The sequence below is a fragment of the Lepisma saccharinum genome, chromosome 26, assembly GCF_977018435.1.
Source record: "Lepisma saccharinum chromosome 26, izLepSacc3.1, whole genome shotgun sequence".
Taxonomy (NCBI): domain Eukaryota; kingdom Metazoa; phylum Arthropoda; class Insecta; order Zygentoma; family Lepismatidae; genus Lepisma; species Lepisma saccharinum.
Genome location: NC_139254.1, coordinates 34,414,029 through 34,434,298, shown reverse-complemented (window position 1 = coordinate 34,434,298; position 20,270 = coordinate 34,414,029). Strand labels below are relative to the sequence as shown.

General features: G+C 37.5%; 1 protein-coding gene across 1 annotated transcript in view; it reads right to left on the bottom strand.

Moving 5' to 3' along the window:
- Positions 1 to 248: 248 nt before the first annotated feature.
- LOC145979501 (alpha-tocopherol transfer protein-like) overlaps positions 249 to 20,270 on the bottom strand; it is a 42,179-nt gene continuing 22,157 nt past the window's right edge. Inside the window, exons 6-8 of the mRNA XM_083112437.1 lie at positions 4,604 to 4,714; positions 3,984 to 4,128; positions 249 to 1,118 (exon numbers count right to left, since the gene is read on the bottom strand). Coding sequence (XP_082968563.1) covers positions 1,063 to 1,118; positions 3,984 to 4,128; positions 4,604 to 4,714 — 312 coding nt within the window. The 3' untranslated portion in view covers positions 249 to 1,062. The remainder of the gene's footprint in view (positions 1,119 to 3,983; positions 4,129 to 4,603; positions 4,715 to 20,270) is intronic.

Below are 20,270 nucleotides of genomic sequence, written 5' to 3'. Positions count from 1 at the left end.
TTATAAAATAAAGATATGATTTTGACCGAGTATACAAACGTTTTTATTGACAAAGATGATTCAAGTGGTTATGAAGGAAATGAAACCATGCAGACCTAATTGTTTCAATAGAAATGCTTAAGACACTTTCTTAGTAATGCATATGAACCACCGAAGTAATAAATAATAAATATGTAATTCAATATTGAAAATAATAATGACAGTTAGAAGTGAAAAAATACATTCGTTGTATCAGGCTATGTGTTCGCTACATCAGAAATGTAAATAAAAGCTAAAGATAATCTATTGTAATCTTTTTGAATGAATTTGTGCATGCAAGTGAAAAGGTTTGGAAAAATGCAAATTCTTCAATAAATATTTTATACCACGTAAAACACAAAAATTTCGAATGAGTCGATTTTAACCTTCTACATTTACAAATAAATTACTATAGGTAACTTAAACTCATTACTTGTAAAATACACAGACTTCTCTATTTAAGAGTTACGATGTGGTGGGAATAAGTACTACGTGCACCTCGTTCTGCATACTGCTGCGTTTCTTATCACGCTAGATTGGTGGCTTCCTCGCTCCTCACTTCCCTTGCAAGCTTCTCGAGCTCCCGTCGTAGGAACTGAAAAGACCTATAACCATTAAAATGTATCTTGTTGCTGATTTTGATGATCGTAACACATTAGGGTTGAATTTTGTAAAATATCTGCAATTAATATAGTGTTGTATTCGGCCTGCAGATGTGACCCCAATGGCATGTCTACGCTAATTCTATCCTATTGAAACAATCAAAAAATAAATCGATTTGCCAAACATAGTTTACCATTGAATTTATCTTTCATAACGTACAAAGATGTTGAGAATGCTAAGTGATTGATGCAACCATTTACAATCATCCCAAAATACGATGACATCTTTATTTCTCAACAACATGTGCTGTGTCCCGACTGCTGGCAACAAGCATCTTGGTATTATACCAGCACCATTAGTTCGATAATACACCACCTACAATGGGGACGCACATTTCCTTCTTTTCACTCTGTTGATGTTGCATAGAACACCACTAGCTTATTAGCATTCGTGGAAGTCAGCTTCTGGTTCAATTAGGTATCCATATGTTCTTAACTCTGCAAGAAAAGATACGTAAAATTTAATTATATTACATGGATAGGGGTAACAATTTAATAATTATACACAAAGAACAAACACACACGCGTAAATGCATACATAAATACACATATACAGGGCGAGTTAAAAGTCACAGGGCATACATTTATTTCATTAACAAAATGGTACCCGATCAAACAAAGGGAGGAGGAGGCCTACTTTTCAGATTGTTTCCGCTACATTCCTGCCGTTTTGAAATTCATGATTTTGGATTCAGCCCAAGTTTCTCACATTGGAATGGGATCATAAATCATAGTATCTTAGAAATCCGATAACCACACACAGGTGCAGTATTTTCGGGTAAGAAATGTTATACTTGTCCACCTTCCCTCTCCCTGGAAGAAAACACAAAAGTCCCTAGCTTTGCCTGGAATAAAAAAAAGTGCGAATTCTATGGTTCTGAAAATTTGCTGAGAAGCGCTATGCCAGATGTCAGATGGCAGGAGGGCATAGGATAGCTACATACATTTGAGTGGCAGAAATTTTTTTGTTGACAATGGACGCAGAACCTCAAGTATGGTGTTGAAGTAGTCACTAAAGCCTTGTAGCTTCTACTAGTCTGAATTCAGGCTCTTGAACTCGTCTGAGCAAATGGCAGAAGGTTTGTCAAAGCATACTGTTCTCTATCATCTTACGTGATTTTTTTATTTTACGTCGCATTTCTACTATTTTTGGTTAATAGCGATGCGGATAAGTGATGATTAAATGAAATTGACGAATAGACAGAAACAAGAAAATACTAATGCCCAGGCCGTGACTCGATCCCGCAACCTTGAGTGGCAAGAATTGTCGTCCATTTAACGCTTTCTTTTTATATGCATAGGGGGAATCCTAAGCAACAGTTTATCCTGACATTTTCTTCGTTATATCAGTTTTTACTAAATTCTGTAGTATATCAATAAGACAAAAGCAAACACCCATGTATTATCCCTAGCGTCGTAGCGCGCTGTGCTAACTTCTCCACTCGGTGACTAGCTTTCTGTGCAGTATACAAATTATCCTATGGTATCGTTATCGTTGCTATTAAGAAGAAGGTTCCTGACTTGTGAACATCTTTGTCTTTCGTCCCTTTTGCATAATAATGCCAGACCACACACACCGTCCCGTGACAAAATTTCTTACTAGGCACCGAAAAAACACCCTATGCGATTCGTTTTGGTTACTCCGTTGATAAAAACACTGAAAGGAAGGTGACATTTTAGCAATCAAAATAGCAACAACGAATGAACTAATGAACACACAAAAATAAGCTTTGCCAAGCTACTTGGGAAACCTTCAAAGACCATCAAGTGTGAAAAGGGTAAGGCGATTGTTTGTTGCGTTCAATATCTGATTATCTATAGCGGCAGTCCAGGAAATTTTAACACACACTCCAAATCATCGTACATCACATGAAAAAAAATGCTGCATTTCTGTTGAAGTAGAGAAGCAAATTCTACTAATACCTAGCAACAATATATATATTGCTATTTAGAGCATAGGCGTCCGCAGGGGTGTGCCAGGTGTGCATAAGCCCCCTAATGAGTGCTCGAAACTAAAAAAAAGTAGGAACTACAATTAAAATAATGAAAATAATAACCGTCTTTAAAAAAGAAGAAAATAATTTCTTTTCATTTTAGACGTCCCCTTCCCTCTCTTTCTAAAACAATGTGATATTGTTTATTATAAAGTCAGTAATCACGTAGTAAAGATATTTTTCACTTTATAAATGAACAAAACTCCTCCATTAATCGACACACACTTTACTTTACATCCAAATTTGTGCACAACAAGATAATTCAAGTTGCAATCGAAACAATACCCACAAGGAAAATAAATGCAAACCGATTTATGGAGGAGCTCTGTGAAATTTGTAAAGTAATAATAATATTAGTTTTATAACAACAAATATAAAAAAATATTCAAGGTTGTTTTTTCGTGAAAGATGTACAAATATTGATTTTGACGATTTATCTTATAATGAACAACTGAGGGTCCAAGTGAATAATAATGCAATTGGAAAATTGATTGATATTTTTACGTGATAGTAACGTAAAATAACACATGGTATTATTTTAGTATTATTTATTATTCTATATATTTAGTATTATTATTTATTATTATTGAAAGTAAACAATTGAAAATCCACCAACGCTAATCAAATGCAATAAAATAAGAAGTCTATATCTCTACAGGTAATATCAGCTGAATATCTCTCTTTACAAGTATATCTGTAGGTTCAGTTCTTTTACGTTTTATAATAGGCATTGCTTCATAAAATAGAATATTTTACGTATCGGATCATTTCATAGTTAAGATCATTAATTTCATTATTTAGGTTATATAAATATCGTCACAATGATATGTGATATGTTTGAAAACCTGTGCTAAAGTGATAAGGAATGCTGAGAGACTATAAAATTGAAATTTGATATTCATATATCTAATAGTTCTTGTAAAAAAGGAACACGAAGTTACGACAAATAGGCTAACATTATTCGGATAGGCAAATGAAACTCACCTTAAGGCACCTTGAAATATATTAGTTTGCGCACGCCTATATATTTACGTGCTATATTAAAGATAATCCTAATGCCTTCCACATAGAATAATTCTATAAACTTACAAATTTCTGTTTAGAAATGCTCAAAAAATATATTTTGAATCTCAGTGATCAGAAACTGTGACCATGTTGGAACATAAGCGTATGAATTGAAATATTAAATACACTAGTGACAAAGTCATGCCGACGCAAATTGGAGATTAACTTTTAACATTTGCTGACTAGTACCAAAAAACGAGAATTTAGAAATAATGTGGTAATGTGAAGAATTAATGACACTCACCTGAGAATACATCAGAATGTCTGAATATGCTGTGGTACCAATACGTGTATTCTGAGGGTAGCTTCACACCTCCATACTCGACAGGCAAAATTTTGGGACTTATGTGTTCGTGCAACGTCTGCAGATTATTCCCATGCCAGAAGACCTGCAGTAAAAAATACTGCGTTTTAAGAAAGTATATAGTAATGCTGTAATATAATTTTAAAAAGTAAAAAAAAAAATAAGTTAACAATGTGAAAAGTATCTACATAATGTCTTAACGAATCCTGCAAATACACATACTGTGGAAGCAGCTCACATAAATTGCAAACGAAAGTTGCTTCCATTGAAACCATTGTGCAAGACAGGATAAAGGTAGAACAGAAAAGGTAACATTATCAAACATGGAATAAGAACAGGATACGAATACGTTTCTAACTATTTGATAACGCAAGAAGAAAATTGTCCTAGTACAAATTGTTCTAGTAATAATGAAGTTTGATACAATCCAATTATCATCAACCACAAACATGTCTTCTCAGAGAGTACTTACACACACGATTCATGTTTATTTGAAACAAGGTTCTCAATATTGTCATGATATTAAAAGCAATGATTAAATAATTAAGTAAGCTACTTACCCTATTTTTGTATTCTCCTTTGATTAAAGGCTTTAACATAGAAAAAACAGTTTTGAAGATGAAGTGCTCGAATAGGAAATGGAATGCTTGAAACTTCAATGGTGTGCAGTCCTATGAATAGAAACAACAATAAGTTTATAAATAATACAATATACTTATGTGTTTCGTATAGGTATAAAATTATACTTGGTTTGTTCTAATTATACGTGAAATGTATTTATACATTCATTAATGCATTTATAAGGATTGGATGTTCATATTTTGCTGACCGATGAGAAAAATGGTCAACCATAAAATTTATTCTGAAATATTTGCAAAATATTTGTAAAACTATGTGCAATAATAGCAGAATAAGTGGAATGAGTCGGTGCTGTTTACGATGCACTACAGCTTGAACTTGAACATGGCCTTAATATTTCTCTTAAATCTGAAACTTAACATTCAAAAATCACCATTGGTAAGTCTGACTTACCAATCAGGGCAGGTGGAATTAAATCCTATAGGAACCGATCGAACAATGAGTGGAAGAAAATATGTTATTGCGCTGAGGTGGGAGAGAAAAAACGTCGTTGTAAAGTAACCATGTGGCATTGAGAATACAAAATGGAATACTACAAGCAGTAGTGTACCACTCATTTCGTTTTGAGTGAGTGAACTTAATAATATTAGAAAAGAACATGTTCATATTTCATAAAGTGAACGATATTTTGTAGGTATTTATTATCTAGTATCAATGGACGATGTATTATCAATTATATGCTTTTAATATTAAGATTTAAAAACTAGATTGACCAGCTAACTTTTTAAAAATTCTGCTTCTCAAGTGCAGCGTAAGCCTTGGAAAATAAAATTTGTACAAAATTTTCCTTATTTTTTTAAGATTACTTTTAAAATGAATTTGAGTAAAATAAATAAATTAATAAATAAAATATATATTAAAATAAACAATTATAAATATAAATTATTCGCAATCATTGACAATTTCATAATTTCCAGTAGACCATATGTGTATTCATTTAATTGCAGGTAACATCCTACAGTTTTTTACCTCAAAATGTTATGTTCTCGTGTATTTGATTTGAGAGGAGCTGTACCCTCATCAGACCCTTCCATTGGCACACCATTGAGTACAACAACACTTCGTTGCATTTGTTTTATCTCGAACAAAGGGCAAGAGACGGGGAAGCCCCATCAGAAGACGAAATTTAATATAATTCGGTAAAGTTGTAAGTATTTGCGATTGTGAGTAAAACTTGTCAGTACTGACCAGATTTCTTTTTCAAGAATTCTAAGTCAAATGAATTATTTTTCATGAGGAATTTTGGGGTGAGGGGATTTTGCGCCAGTGTAATTTGCGCCGCGTAGAATTTGCTCCGGGATTGATTTTGCGTTAAGTGTTGTCAACCCCACTTACACTCCTTTACCTGTAAGCCAATAGAAAAACCTGTCACTTTTCCATACGAATTGAAATACACCTTTCACTTTTCCTACGAATAGAAATACGAACATAAAGACCAGACTTGTAAGTACTTCCATACTTGTATCGTGTAAGAAATGGAGTTCGAAGTAACTGCTCATTCGTCAGGGGCATCAATTTCGCCTCAAGAGGAGAAACAAGGAATCAGTGCTATGGGTAAGTTTCTTTATAAATTGTAATAATAATATATTTCTTGTTTGTTGTAATTAATAGAATTAATTAATTATTTAATAGAAACCGTACACCATATAACAATTCTTTTATGTTATTTCAGTCATGCCTGAACGAGAAGAGGGTATTGTCCGGCGACAATATCAACAAATGCGGAAACAATTATTTCGCAGAAAGACCATACCTGGGTACCAAATATAGCAGCAGCTGAAGTGAGGAAGGCACTGACTTTGTATGAAGAGAGTATGGGAAGATGTAGGTTTACACGTACCTGTTCCCGAAGTGTTCTCGCAAGAGATGAAAGCTGTAGAGGATAACAGTTACGAAATGGTTACCGAACTTCCCCTGTATTCGTCGGTAAAGTCGGGCTTGAAAAATCAGGGGACTTGAGGACTTGTCTTCGAAGCTTGGGGTATGTTCAAAGACTTGGATAATGTTTGTCATGTGTTTCATAAAGTACTTTCTGTATAATGTAGAGTGTAATGTACTTTCTGTAATTGTAGAATGACCAATGATCAATGTTATGTAAGAAATTATGTTAACAATTATAAATTCTAATGTATGTAACTTGGAAATATAAGTAACAAATATGATTCCGCATTGGTATATGTTTATTTATTATCTTCGACGATTTGGGGTATTTGATTTCGGGTTGGTAACAATGCGTCTTCGGCGCAACTTCCCCATTCATCACGGTGTTTCCACGGTTTTTCTTGTCGGCGGAAGTTACATCGACGCAAGTTCCACGGAGCCGAATTTTGTAACTTATTGTAAGTACATGTAATATTTAGTCGGAAAAATATAAAGTGTTTATTTATTTATTTTTTAAGAAGGGAACTTTCCGTAATGTACATGTTTCCTACTTTGCATTCACCCCTGACTTCACTATTCTTTGTTCACCCTGATCAGTGATCACACACTAATATGTGTATGGAATACTTGGAATGCCCTCCTTTCGGTTCCTTATACATGTTTATTTTTTGCGAGTGAGAAATTAGCAAAATTCACGAAAACCCTGTTTTTGAACAGCATTTTCAATTTCAACTTTAGATTTGTGAGAAAATGTGCACACACACATTTGCATTAACTGTACGAGTGAGATTAAGTCAAACCTGAACTTTCGACTTTTAGCAACAACGGAACACACCCACACTTGTATAAAAGGTATTACTTAAAAGAGAAACGTGTCCGCTATTGCCGCGTGGAGCGCTAATCTTGCGGACAACTCGTTTCACTTGTTTAACAAGATGGTGGAGAAGCCTGTGAGTGCGAACTTAGAAAAGCGGTTTGTGTAGAAATTTCTTGTGAATCAAGGAGCATGCAAAGATTTCAAGCACACTATACGGTGATGGAACGGAACTCTTAACCGCAGTAAGACCACAGATAAGTGTATGATAAGGCATACCCTTATCTGTGGTAAGACATTAGAATGGTGCAAAACGGTTTACAACAAGACGATCCCGGCCGAGTTGGCTCGGAGCCTACTGCGGTCGTTCCTGTGAACATTCAGCGAGTGCAACGCCTAGTCCTGGAAAAACGACGGATAATATATAGCCACATCTTTATCGGAAGTTTCAACATAATCACAAAAGCGGCCAAGTTGCATCACTAAAAATGTTACGTTGCTGCACATCCGCATAATGTTCACCGAACGATCTGCAGAACTAGAGGAATCGTCTGGGAATTAGTCATTCACCCTCTTCCAGTTCTCAACTCACTCCAAGCGATTTTTTACCTGTTTGTACTCTTAGGCTTGATTCACATTTACGCTCAAGCAACGCTCATGGTCACGGGGTAGACTATCCACACTAGCAGTCAAGCTTCGCTCCGGTCAAGGTACGATCAACGTCAGCAGGGGTAGCGCCGGGGGAAGAGGAGTGCGAAAGGGTGCTTGATTTGCTTGCTTAATTTTCATCACCCCTTCTTCAAAACTTACATTCAGCCGAAAATACTATTAACTCTTCACAGAGGAAAAAGTTCGGAATAATCAAAAATAGTTTGTGGCAACGAAACGTCTGTTTAAACAAGCGACAAATAAATTATTATTCACCAGTACTAAAGTAAAGACTCTTTAGTAATGGTATACATGCATATAATATAACATAAATATATATGAAATATAATATAAAATTACCAACTTTAGTTAATTTTATTTTAAAAATTTATTTTTGTTGTTGTTTTGATTACAGTTACCAAATAGCTTAACGAAACGTGTTTTGTTAATTCAACCATATCATGTTTCTTTTTTTGTGCTGCAGTGGCATTTACGTTATGACTTATTAAAACCATGTCGTCACATTGAGTGTATAATTTTAGTATTGAAGAGAGACCACTATTATTGTATACTACAGGAAAGCCAATGATACTTAGTATATAAAAGGGAAGCCACGTATAGTTCTTTGTACATGTAGTGGTAAGCAAACAAAAATGAATCAAGTCATTGTCATATTTTCACAGAGGCCTACTAAAAAGTCACTGGTATTTGAAGTAGTGGCTAAAGCATCCATGCATGTTTCAGTTTTCCTTTATTTTCAACATCGCACCCCATCACAGGGGCGTAACTAGGTTGGGGCAGCCGGGGAGGTGCCTCCGGGCCCTCGAGGTAAAAATATCCCGAAAGGCCATAAGACTGTAATGGATTATCCTGACTTATTTTTTTGTTAGACTGACCCTGCAGGAAGATTACAGTGACACGTGAGACCCATTGCTGGTGTTTTCGTATAAGTGCACGTCTGAAGCCTATGCCACAATTTCCCACCGTGCTAAGCAAATAATGCTAGAGAGATGAAATTATGCAAGGTTTAACACAATTAAACTAAGGGTCCTCCACGATGACGTAGTGGAACGTATTCGCCTTGTAATCAAGGGGCCATGGTTTCAATACCGATGGAGTAGCATTGCACAGTGTTTTGGATTCCAGTTTAAATTCTATGTCTAGTACCGATTAGCCAATCTGTGCATAAAATATACTTACAACAACAACTGCTTCAACAATTAAAGTAGGATTGCAACGCTCACCTGGAAATCGGTGTATGTACAAAAGAGAACCAATACCTTGCATCTCAATTCCATAGCGTACAGAGGATTTCTTTCTCGAAATTGTGATGGTGGATACTACATAGCTGCGTTGTAGAAAAAAAGAGATACTCTATAAAATATTTCGGAATTACTACTTTTAACCTTCGTTTCAATACTTCTTCAAAGACAAAAATGATAATCGGGAGCCAATTGAAGAAGGAGTTGCATATAGCACGAAGTGATAACTTTCCCAAGTTCTTCACTACTTTCTTTTGAAAATGTTGATATTCTCAAAATTTCGGGAGGGGGTGTAGCCTCATCAGCTTCCCTTTGGGTACGTCAGTGCCGTAAGCTTATTATTTTAAATTTATTCTTAAAGAAGCCGTAGATGGTAACCGAAGAAGAGATCTATTTTTTAAAACAGTTCAGAATGTGTATATTTTTCTGGTAACAGTATTTTGCGATGGCGAGAGTTAAAATCTTGAACAAGAAATAAGCCGAACCCAACTCTGAGAAAGCTTAATAATCTAACAATATGGGTAGGAAGACATGAATCTGTGTATGCTCTTAAAGAGAGGTTTTGTGATGTTTTGAAAGATTTTCTTACATAAGTAATATTAACAAGCAGGAAGCCAAATGAAGGGAGTGAGGCTTCTTGTGGGGAAAATTGTGTCCTTCAGTTACATTTTATTATTGACTAAAAAGGTAAAGGTAAAGTGCTCCCCTGTGCTTAGCACAACGCCATGAAGGCGTATAGGGGGTGTGGGGGTAACGCCCCACACTTTCTTGATCCGGTCGTGAGTGGGGGTGATGTGATCAGCATCACACCCCTGACCGCCTTTACCCCCCAGGGTTTCCCCCAGGTACCCATGTTATTCGACGCTGGGTGGGTGCCGGGGCCGCTTCCATCGTTAGAAAAGTTCCCGGATTTGAACCGGCCGGGGATCGAACCCAGGACCTTGAGCATGGTAGTCAGACGCGTTACCGACTGAGCCACCGCTCAATTTTATTATTGACTGTTCAACGTAAAGTCTTGGACCAGATAAATATCACTTCTACCTCAATAAAAATAGCATCTCGTGATGTAATGGCTGCATAAAAACTGTTAAGGAGCGCGACTGGGCTTCGGGGTTTACTTGAATCACTTGTTGAAGTAATGAAAATAAGTATAAACCATTGCCAAGTGGAAGATTTCAAATGAATTCTCTGACAAAATAATCAGTCAGACAAAGAAGCACTTTGACGAACTCTGTCAGGACCAAAAACTTACCAACTGAGAGAGCTGGTTCAGAGTAACATTATTTTACCCGATGATCGACACAATTTGCTCACAACTAGACAATCGAGAATGCGTGGTGATATGACGAAGTTGATGGAGGGGCTCACAAAGAACATCCATGCCCAGGCCGAACCCAGGGCACGTGGCATCGTAGCGCGCTATGCTAACCACTAGGCCACGAAGGTCGGTTATTATAAATACAATACTGTTTATTGATGTTATACATTTGGTTTGTAAGCGGCAAATATCTATTTGCAGCTAGAATGTGCAAAACTGTAAATGTCAACAATAGTAAACACTACTTTGTCTAGTTTTGGCATGAACATTTTCAGGTTCATTGTTTCATATCGACATTGTTGACCATTTCTTTTATTACATAGTTTCCAACGCAACACTTGACAAATACAGGGTGAGGCAGTCAAACGGGAAGATTTAAAAAAATCACAAAAAATAGAGATAGCAAATATTAGTTATTATTTGAACATGAATGTACTGTACATGAGTGGAAGTTGCTAGTGTACCTGAAAAATGTTCGTCTCTTTGAATATGGTATCAGTAAGATGCCACCCTTGGTTTTGCACACATTGTCGGAGTCTCAGAGTAAATCCGCCCATGACGTTGCAAGAGGCAGTCAAACAGGAAGATTTCAGGAATGGCTGGCGGGCGTGGTTGGCTTTTATGAGAGTGGGGGCATGACCTTGGTAGCCTATACTGATCGAATACGCAACAAAACGTACCATCGACAAAACTTACCAGGACAAAACGTACCTACTAACTGGGCGGCTACCTGCGAAGGGTCTTCTAATGAGTCTTAAAATATTTGCGATGCGACAAAAAGTACCACTTGATGGGACGGCATCAAAAATCGTGTCCTTTGTTATTACAGTTCCACACTGTTATTCGAATTTCCGCGTTTTGCAACCAACTATTCACAAAGTAATCAAAGAAAAGAGTTAGCTTAGCTGATTCTGGGCCTTAGAGAGTGTATTTTCAGCCATCCATCATAAACTTCCTCCGTTTTTAAGAAGGCCAGAGCGGCACACATGCGTATTGCAAAGGATTTCCTCATTCTCTCGATATTCGACCGAAACTTTACGCCAAAGGCATTTCTTAAAATGGAAGAAGCACTGATTTCTGTCGAAGGAAACACTTGGCGAATCGCAGATATGGCTGCCAATTTGGGAGCATTAACCTATAACCTAATCTAACTTAACCTAACTCAAGGTCAAGTTAACAAGCTGCTGATTCGGGTGGCAGATAGCGCACAGTATTGGAATGTTTGACATGTCAAGGGCAAGTTCAAGCGTTTTTCTCCAAGTGTTACGTTTTGTCGCGAAGTAAATATTTTGAAGTTATTAGTGGATCCTTCACAGGTAGCTGTTTATCTGAGTGGTACGTTTCGTCGCAAAAACCGAAGTTGTACGTTTCGGCGCTGGTACGTTTTGTCGGGACACCATACTGATCGCAACTTCAACTGGCGATTGACCTTGATGGCTATTTCTGGCGCGTCCTGTCCCCCACTCATTTTCGGGGGCGTGTGGTCCAATGAGTATCAACAAACTCAGTTGCAAAGTAAGACCTGAAGGGATCACATCGCTCTCCCAAAGCAACGTTGCCAAGCGTACTTCTGTTTTTGCCAGTTGTCTTTATATGAATGTGTTTCCACCTGCATTCCGACCTGTGGGGGGTCCTTCCGGAAACTTCATCCTTCAGGACCGCGTGTGCAGTTGTACCATCAACCCCCACTGATTTTTTGTTCTGACAATACCGTTACCCGAGAAGACATCTTCTCGCCTAACGGTACGTTTGGCAACATGTGGTGGACCATTACCTTCTCTATCTGAAAGCCTGATGGCTTGCTCCATGCACGTGACCAAGCGTCATCAACTGGAGGCGAGATAGCCGCCATGTCTGATTTGCTTCTTCGGAATCAATGATGGACCTTTGTAGTGAATATGGAATTGTAATGCAAATTTAGGAACTGTAATCGAGTTTACATGACTTGTAAATATGCTTAAATGTACAAAAGGTATTGTGTAAGTGTTGTGTGCTCAATTGCAGAGGCAATTATGATGAAAAAGGTAAGAGTAACGTTGACAATTCTTCAAGATGTTGCTGAAAATGAGAAATTTTTTAGGGCAATTCCATGTGATTCGGTCCCTACGAAAAAATACAAGTTAAGTAACAAAGGTTTTATACTCATAAATAAATATCAGAAATAGTTCAAGATTATATTAGATGCCTATTCCGGACACATTAAATCTTTACATCAAAAGATTTCAAGTGTCCGGAATAGGCATCTAATATAATCTTAGATTCCGTCAAGTTTTATCATTTGTCAACAATTGTTTAAGGAATATCAAATAATTTACCCTGAATTACAACGTTAAGGTTAATGTTAAGATGCCTTGTTATGATTGCAAAATAATTTGTTTCAAGATTTAATCAAAGTTTAAAATATTACGGTTATGTCTACCAAAGCAGTTTGTTAGTTTAAATGTTATGCAAGCATTCGATAACATATTCATATAATTTACACAAATTTTCAGTTTCAAAATATGCTTAATGAGAGAAAGCTATACAACTGATCCAAATTGATACATGTGTACACTGACATTCTTATTTTACCACGCTTTTATGCTTCTTTAGGCTAATCGGAGGTGAATGGAAGATATGTTATGCATTCAAATACAAGGGTACTATGTGTAACAAGAACTTCGATGAAATATTCGTGTGTAAAATTATCCAAGATTACATTACTTATGTTTCAAACACAAATGTTTTTACACAAAAAGCATTTTATTACCTAGTTATGAACTACAAATGTAGTAAATTTTATAAACTTGTTTCAAGTGAACTGTTATTTTATTTTTGTTTTTGTGAAGCTTCGATGTTCGTAATTTTGATTATTAAATCATTGGTAATGTTTATTGTTTCATAATTCACTAACATTCTTCACGATTTTGTAACAGAGTGTAAACACAGTGTGAGGAAATATTCCAAATGTTTATTTTCCAAATGAACGCTAAGATCGAAATATTAATCTGCTTTCTTTTTTTAACTCTTAAGTTATGGTCACAGATCTTACTAACGACAATGAAAAGATTCAATTTGCTTATTATCTTTCGTTCAATAAAGTCAAAACGGTTGAAATTACAATGTGCAAGTGATTTAGGTTTAGTCCTTATTCACAAAAATGTAACATTGCCCTTGTACAAATTTCTTTCACATTTGTTGAAAGGTTATATAAATTAAGTTTTTGTATTGAGATTGTATAGCTATACAGAATATCTGCATTATCTGGTTGATTAATTTTGGGTAAAGTTAAATAAAATTTAATTTGATTAAGTATCTTGGCAAGTTTACAGTCAACCTAACAAGCGGGGATTTGATTTAATCCACTGATTTTTACATACAAATGTTCATGCAAAAGCTGTAACGAGTTTTACTGTACCTGACAAATATGCCGGATAACATTTTCTGAAGAAATACGTTTATTTTTTCCGCGCAACTCTTTCTTTGTGCTATGGTAGGAATTTTTGTGGTAGCCATAGTGACTTCCTGAATGAAAATGTTGGTGTAAATATTCAATATTCTACCTTTTTGTTCTAACTATATTCGTCGGAAGGGTAAATGTGAAAATTTAACTTCACAAAAGAAATAAATATACCTTAATTCTCTACAATAAAAATACGACAATGAGTTTACAACGTTAAGACGATCGCCTCCAGATGATGACGTCTTGACTGAGCGCTGCGACCTGAACCTCAAGATGGTCTTGGGTGGACACAACGTTCATTTGTTTCGTCCGGCGAACAACGTTCGGAATCTTGCAACTCGAAAATGCTCAATGTCAGTCGAAGAAAACTTAACTGATCGCTGATTCGCTGTTTCCCAGCTGTCAGTTGGAGTTACGTTCAGTATAGACAGCCGGAAGCTTCAGTAGCGATGGAGCGTTGGTCGAGTGTGCAGCGTGCGTTTGCTGTAAAGGATATTACAAAAACTCCGATAGTTTTGTTGGAGCTCAACGCGCTTTCCATGGAGAGTTTCAGTTACCCCCACATGTTCCCGTGCCTTCTGCTAACACTATCGGCCTTTTGGTGAGAACTTTTGAAGCCACTGCTAGCACAACAAAGAAATGAAATGGTAGTGAAGAAAACACGCCGAACCCCAAAGAATATTGATCGGGTGCGTGCAGCCTTAGGACGAAGTCCGCGAAAGTCAACTAGGCGGCACAGCGCAGAACTTGGTCTCAGCAATCGAACAATGAGAAGGAATATCAAGAATTACCTTCACTACCATCCATACAAGATGCAGGTAGTGCAAGCCCTGATACCTCAAGATTACGAGAAACGAATACGCTTTTGCCAAGAGATGTTAAATGTTATTGGAGAACATGAAGATAGAGTTCACAACGTATGGATGAGTGACGAAACACAATTTCACCTTAGTGGCTTGGTCAACAAGCAGAACATTCGGTATTGGTCAGAAAATAATCCACACACTCTCCATGAAACACATCTCCATTCAGAAAACAGTAACAGTGCTGTGTGTATTATCATCTTGTGGAATCATCGGGCCCAAGTTTTTCGAAAATGAACACGGTGACAGTAATCACTGGACGTTATGCTGACATGTTGGTAACCTTTTTCCTGCGTGCCCTCGATGTCTATGACCCAGATGAAGAAACACTCTTCCAGCAACTAGCCATACTGCCAGAGTGTCTATGGATGTGCTCAGACTTGCATTTCTTGGTCGTCTCATCAGCAGATTCGGCGATATTCCGAGGATTGCCCGTTCACCCGACTTGTCGGCTCTTGACTTTTTACTTTGGGGTAAAGTAAAGTATTCAAGGACAAGTGTCCAAGAACCAGGATGATTTGAAAGAATGAATTCGGCAAGAGATCACCAACATTCCGTTGGAGATGTTACGCAACGTCATGGGCGGATTTACTCTGAGACTCCGACATTGTTTGCAACACCAAGGACTTATGTACCATATTAAAAAAATGAACATTTTTCAGGTACACTAGTAATTTCCACTCATGTACAGTAGGGGAAAGTGGGGCACTTTGCAACATGGGCACGTTGCAACAGTGCTTTTTCTGTTATGTACGATGGCTCTACTGCGTTGCGCTTACTGTCGTTCCAACACACGTTGGTAGGTGTCTCTGATGAACCGTTCATTACGCCAGTTTTTCAGATGTTGTCAGAGTGGAGGAAGAAATAAGAATTTTGAGGACGGTGAGTAATTTTTAAGAATCTCTTACAATTTTTAATACGCAATTCCTATAAATGACCACAGCATGCGACATGTGGTCAATTGAAAGCATGTTTATTGAAGGTGTGGAAAGTGATATTGTTTTTTATGTTATGCAATTTTTGTGGAGCCAAGAATAGCTTTCTTAATCAAACATGTCGGTGAGGCAAGTTGCAACAGATTTTGCAACTAACCCCACAATGTTGCAAACTGCCCCATGACAGACCAGCGCTTTAATATGATGTTGAATGTAATTGTTCACTGTCCCGAATGTGATAAATCGAAATACGGTTTATTGTTTACTAATTTTACAAGTAAAAGAAAAATGTGATCAAAATGTGTGTTGGTTACTGAATATAGGACTAAATACATATATTTAGTCCTATATTCAGTAACCAACACACATTTTGAATTTTCACTTATTTATTGTTATACAAAATTACACGCACGTCAGTACGGCAAGAGAACACTATATTTCACTTAGTAGTGCTAGATATATACGTAAATTGTGAATGAATTTTTGTTTATAATCATGTGCATGTAATTTCTAGTAGCAGCACGGAACATTAATATTGTTATGCTTTCTGAAATGGTCTCTTTCGTCTTGCAGATTTATTTCTAAAAAAATGTTCCTTCTTATGTTTCCACCGAAACTATTGTTGTCGAATTGCTGTATAGTTGTTGCCGTATTATTATTATTATTATTATTATTTCTATTGTTTCAGGTAGCCTGCAAAATGAGGAACTACAAGAGGAAGACCCAAAAGGGGACTACACCGCCTGATGTGATGGATAGAGCAGCAAATTTAGTCCTGGAACACGAAGATGACAAAAATGTCAGCTTAAGACAAGTGGCTGCAGAGTTCAACATTCATTATTCAACCCTCTCAAGATACATACAAAAGAAGAAATTACAAGAAAGTGGTCCTCATGAGGGACAGAACATAAGTTGTGGTTATGCGAAACCGTGAAAAGTGTTTTCAGAGGAAGAAGAGAATATCTTCAAAATGTACTTGCAGCGTTCCAGTGAGATTATGTTTGGATTAACACCACAGGAAGTGCGAAAATTGGCTCATCTCTATGCAGTTAAGTTTGACATAAGTGCTCCTTCATCATGGTCTGTAAACGGAATGGCTGGTATTGAATGGTTCAGGGGATTCCTACAGAGAAACAAATATATTTCGGTGCGCTTGCCTGAATCAACTTCTTTAGCACGAATGTCCAGTTTCAACAAAGAAAATGTGCGCATGTTTCTTGACAAAGTTTCCGAAGTTCTGTCCAGAAACAATTATTCATCCTCAAGAATTTGGAACATGGATGAAACTGGTGTCACAACTGTCATGAAACAAAATAAGGTTGTAGCTCGAAAAAGGAACAAAACAGTTTGGCATAGTGAGCAGTGCAGAAAGAGGTGAACTTGTGACAGTTGCAGTGGCAGTTAGTGCTCAAGGGACTTTTATACCTCCAATGCTAATATTTTCACGTAAGAACTTTCGGGACCATTTCATTCGAGATGGCCCAACAGACTGCATTGGAGCAGCTACTGGTTCAGGTTGGATGATTGAGGAAACGTTTGTCCAATTCATTCGACACTTCATTTCTCAGGTGAATCCTAAGCTTTAGATGAATGCAAAAATAATAATATTACCCTTTTGTCATTTCCTCCACACTGTTCGCATCGACTACAACCGTTAGATGTCAGTGTTTTTGGTCCATTTAAGAAAGTGTGTGGCCGAGCAATTGATTATTGGCATAAGAATCATCCAGGAAAAACTCTTACAATCGACGACATACCACAGATAGTTAAAACATCATTTCTGAAAAAAGTTACCCCTACCAACATAACATCAGGTTTTGTTCAAACAGGAATATTTCCCTTCAATTCTGAGGTATTCCAAGAAAGCGACTTTGCGTCGTGTTTCGTTTCAGATCGACGAAATCCAGCACAACAGATAGATAGTAGGCCTCCCGTATCTGATAGTGATGACATAGTCCTAACTGCCAGGTGCGATGCAGTCAGTGCCAACTAAATCATCTTCAGGTGATGTTCAAAATGAACATTTGCTTTCGCAAATTGAAATGCCGGGTCCAAGTGGCACACAAATGTCTTCAGTAGTGAGTAGACCTAAAGTTTCCTTCTCTCCTGAAAATGTTCGTCCATACCCAAAGGCTAAACCCAGGAAAACGACGAATCGTAAACGTAAACGAAGTGCCATTCTAACAGACACACCTGAAGGCTTTGGAAGATGCAAAGAAGAGTAGAGCAAAGGAAAAGGGCAAGAAGAAAATTACGTGCAAGGAAACATTATTCCAAAGTTCTTGCAAAGAATATCACTGTTTAGTGTGTGGAGAATCCTACAAAGAAGAAGAAGACTGGGTGCAGTGCAAACAATGCAAAATGTGGTCCCATTGGCTGTGCGCGGAGAGAAATCCTTATTATGTGTGCATTGATTGCAGATAGTGTCATTCAGACAACGCATAATCCCTGTTGCAACGTACCCCAAACACTGTTGCAACTTACCCCATGCATGGGGCACATAGCAACACTCGGACCTGCTTTAAATTAACAGACTTTTCTCACTTGAGGTTCAAAATTAAAATTTCATATTTGTTTCTTAAGTAGCCAAAAGATGTACCATTTCATAGCATATTTGTAACTTGTTCCAACTGTAACAGTTTTTGAATAAAAAAAATTAAACTGAAAAGTGTTGCAAAGTCCTCCACCTTCCCCTACATTAATGTTCAAAATATAACTAATATTTGTTCTCTCTATTTTTTGTGATTTTTTAAAATCTTTCTGTTTGACTGCCTCACCCTGAATTTGTAAGCCTAGTTTTAAGAACCGGATTGTCACGCACATCGTGTGAACAGTCTCCTCCCTCAACTTAAAAAGGGGGTGTTGTTTTGTATCGTTTTCCGTAAACAAAGAACAAGTTCGTTGTTAATCTTCATTCGGAGCTAGATATCAAAAAAATATTTTTTTCCATAGCAGAAGGTTGACCAACACCTCTTTTCCCATTGTACACACACAAATGACAATATTTGACTGTACCATGAGCGGAGCGTGACCTGAGCGTTACTTGAGCGTAGATGTGAATCAAGCCTTAAAGGAGTTTTCGGAGGTCAGATCATTGCGCTGACGGAAGCCTACTTAGAAATATTTCAGCGCTGCTGATATCCAAGTACTAGTGAAACGCTGGGTTCAGTGCAAGAGTGTAGAGGCAAATTACATTGAGAAATAAAAATCTAATTTACATGCGTTCAAATGTGTTCTGTCATTCTGTAAAATAAAATCTACCGGTTTGACTTGAAAGCTCCTCGTAAAAAAGTTCTGTGGTCAGGGCTTGTAGCCAACTTCTTTTACCTCCTTCTTCTTTATAATAAATCGTTTTGTTGTACAGGGTGAGGCAAAAGTCCGCCACCACACTTTTAATTTGAAAACGACTTGACAGAGGCCGATGAAATTTCGGATATGGGTAATGGGGATGGTGCACACCAGATAGAGCTAGTGTGTATCATGGTGGCCAATTTGAAAGTCGCCATCTTGGAATTACATCCAGATTTTTAAATAAGAAGGGGGTCATGTAGCACATCATCTTACATGTGCGTTTTCTCAGAAATAAGAATATGCAGTTATTTCTCCCCTAACTTTATTTGGGAGGACATCTTTACAGTTGAAGTTCACATTTAGCGTAATGTAATGGATTTTTATTTATTTGTTCCAGGTGATCTGACATGGCTCTAAATCTCCAAGAACGGATCGAAATTGTTGTTATAAGTGGGTAGCGCAGTGACAGGGTCATTGCAGAAGATTTCAATCCCCGACATCCAGAGAGAGACGACATCTCACATATCACAGTGTTGCGTGTAACGCAGAAGTTTAAGGAGTAAGAAGACGGGATCCGTGTGCGAAAGAGAACGTAGTGGACGGGCGAGAACAGCTACCAACGAAGAAACAGCAACAGCAATCGTGGAATCCTTGGTCAAGAGCCCGAAACGCAGTATCCGACGTTTGGCTTCAGAGTCAGGAGTCAGTCAGAGATCCATACTCCGTGTGTTGCATACTAACAAGCGGCATCCCTACAAAATTCAAATGCAGCATTTCTTAACTGAGGATGACCCAGACAGGCTTAGAGTTTGCAGACTGGGTTTTGGCTCGTTGCAATGAGAATCCCCAGTTCCCGAAAAGTGTTCTGTTTAGCGATAAGGTCATTGTCTTCGTGAACGGTGAGGTAAATAAGCAGAATCATCGTTATTGTTCAGATACCAACCCATTGTGGACAGATCCTCGTAAGAAAGTCGGTGCAAAGGTAATTGAATGGTTTGGGATATGGAACACCTGAATTGTGGGACCTGTCTTCATCCACGGCAACCTGAATGGGGAGAGATATCTGAATATTCTCCAGGAAGATGTGTTCCCCTCACTAATGAACCCAGATGGCGAATTACAAACCGATTTCCA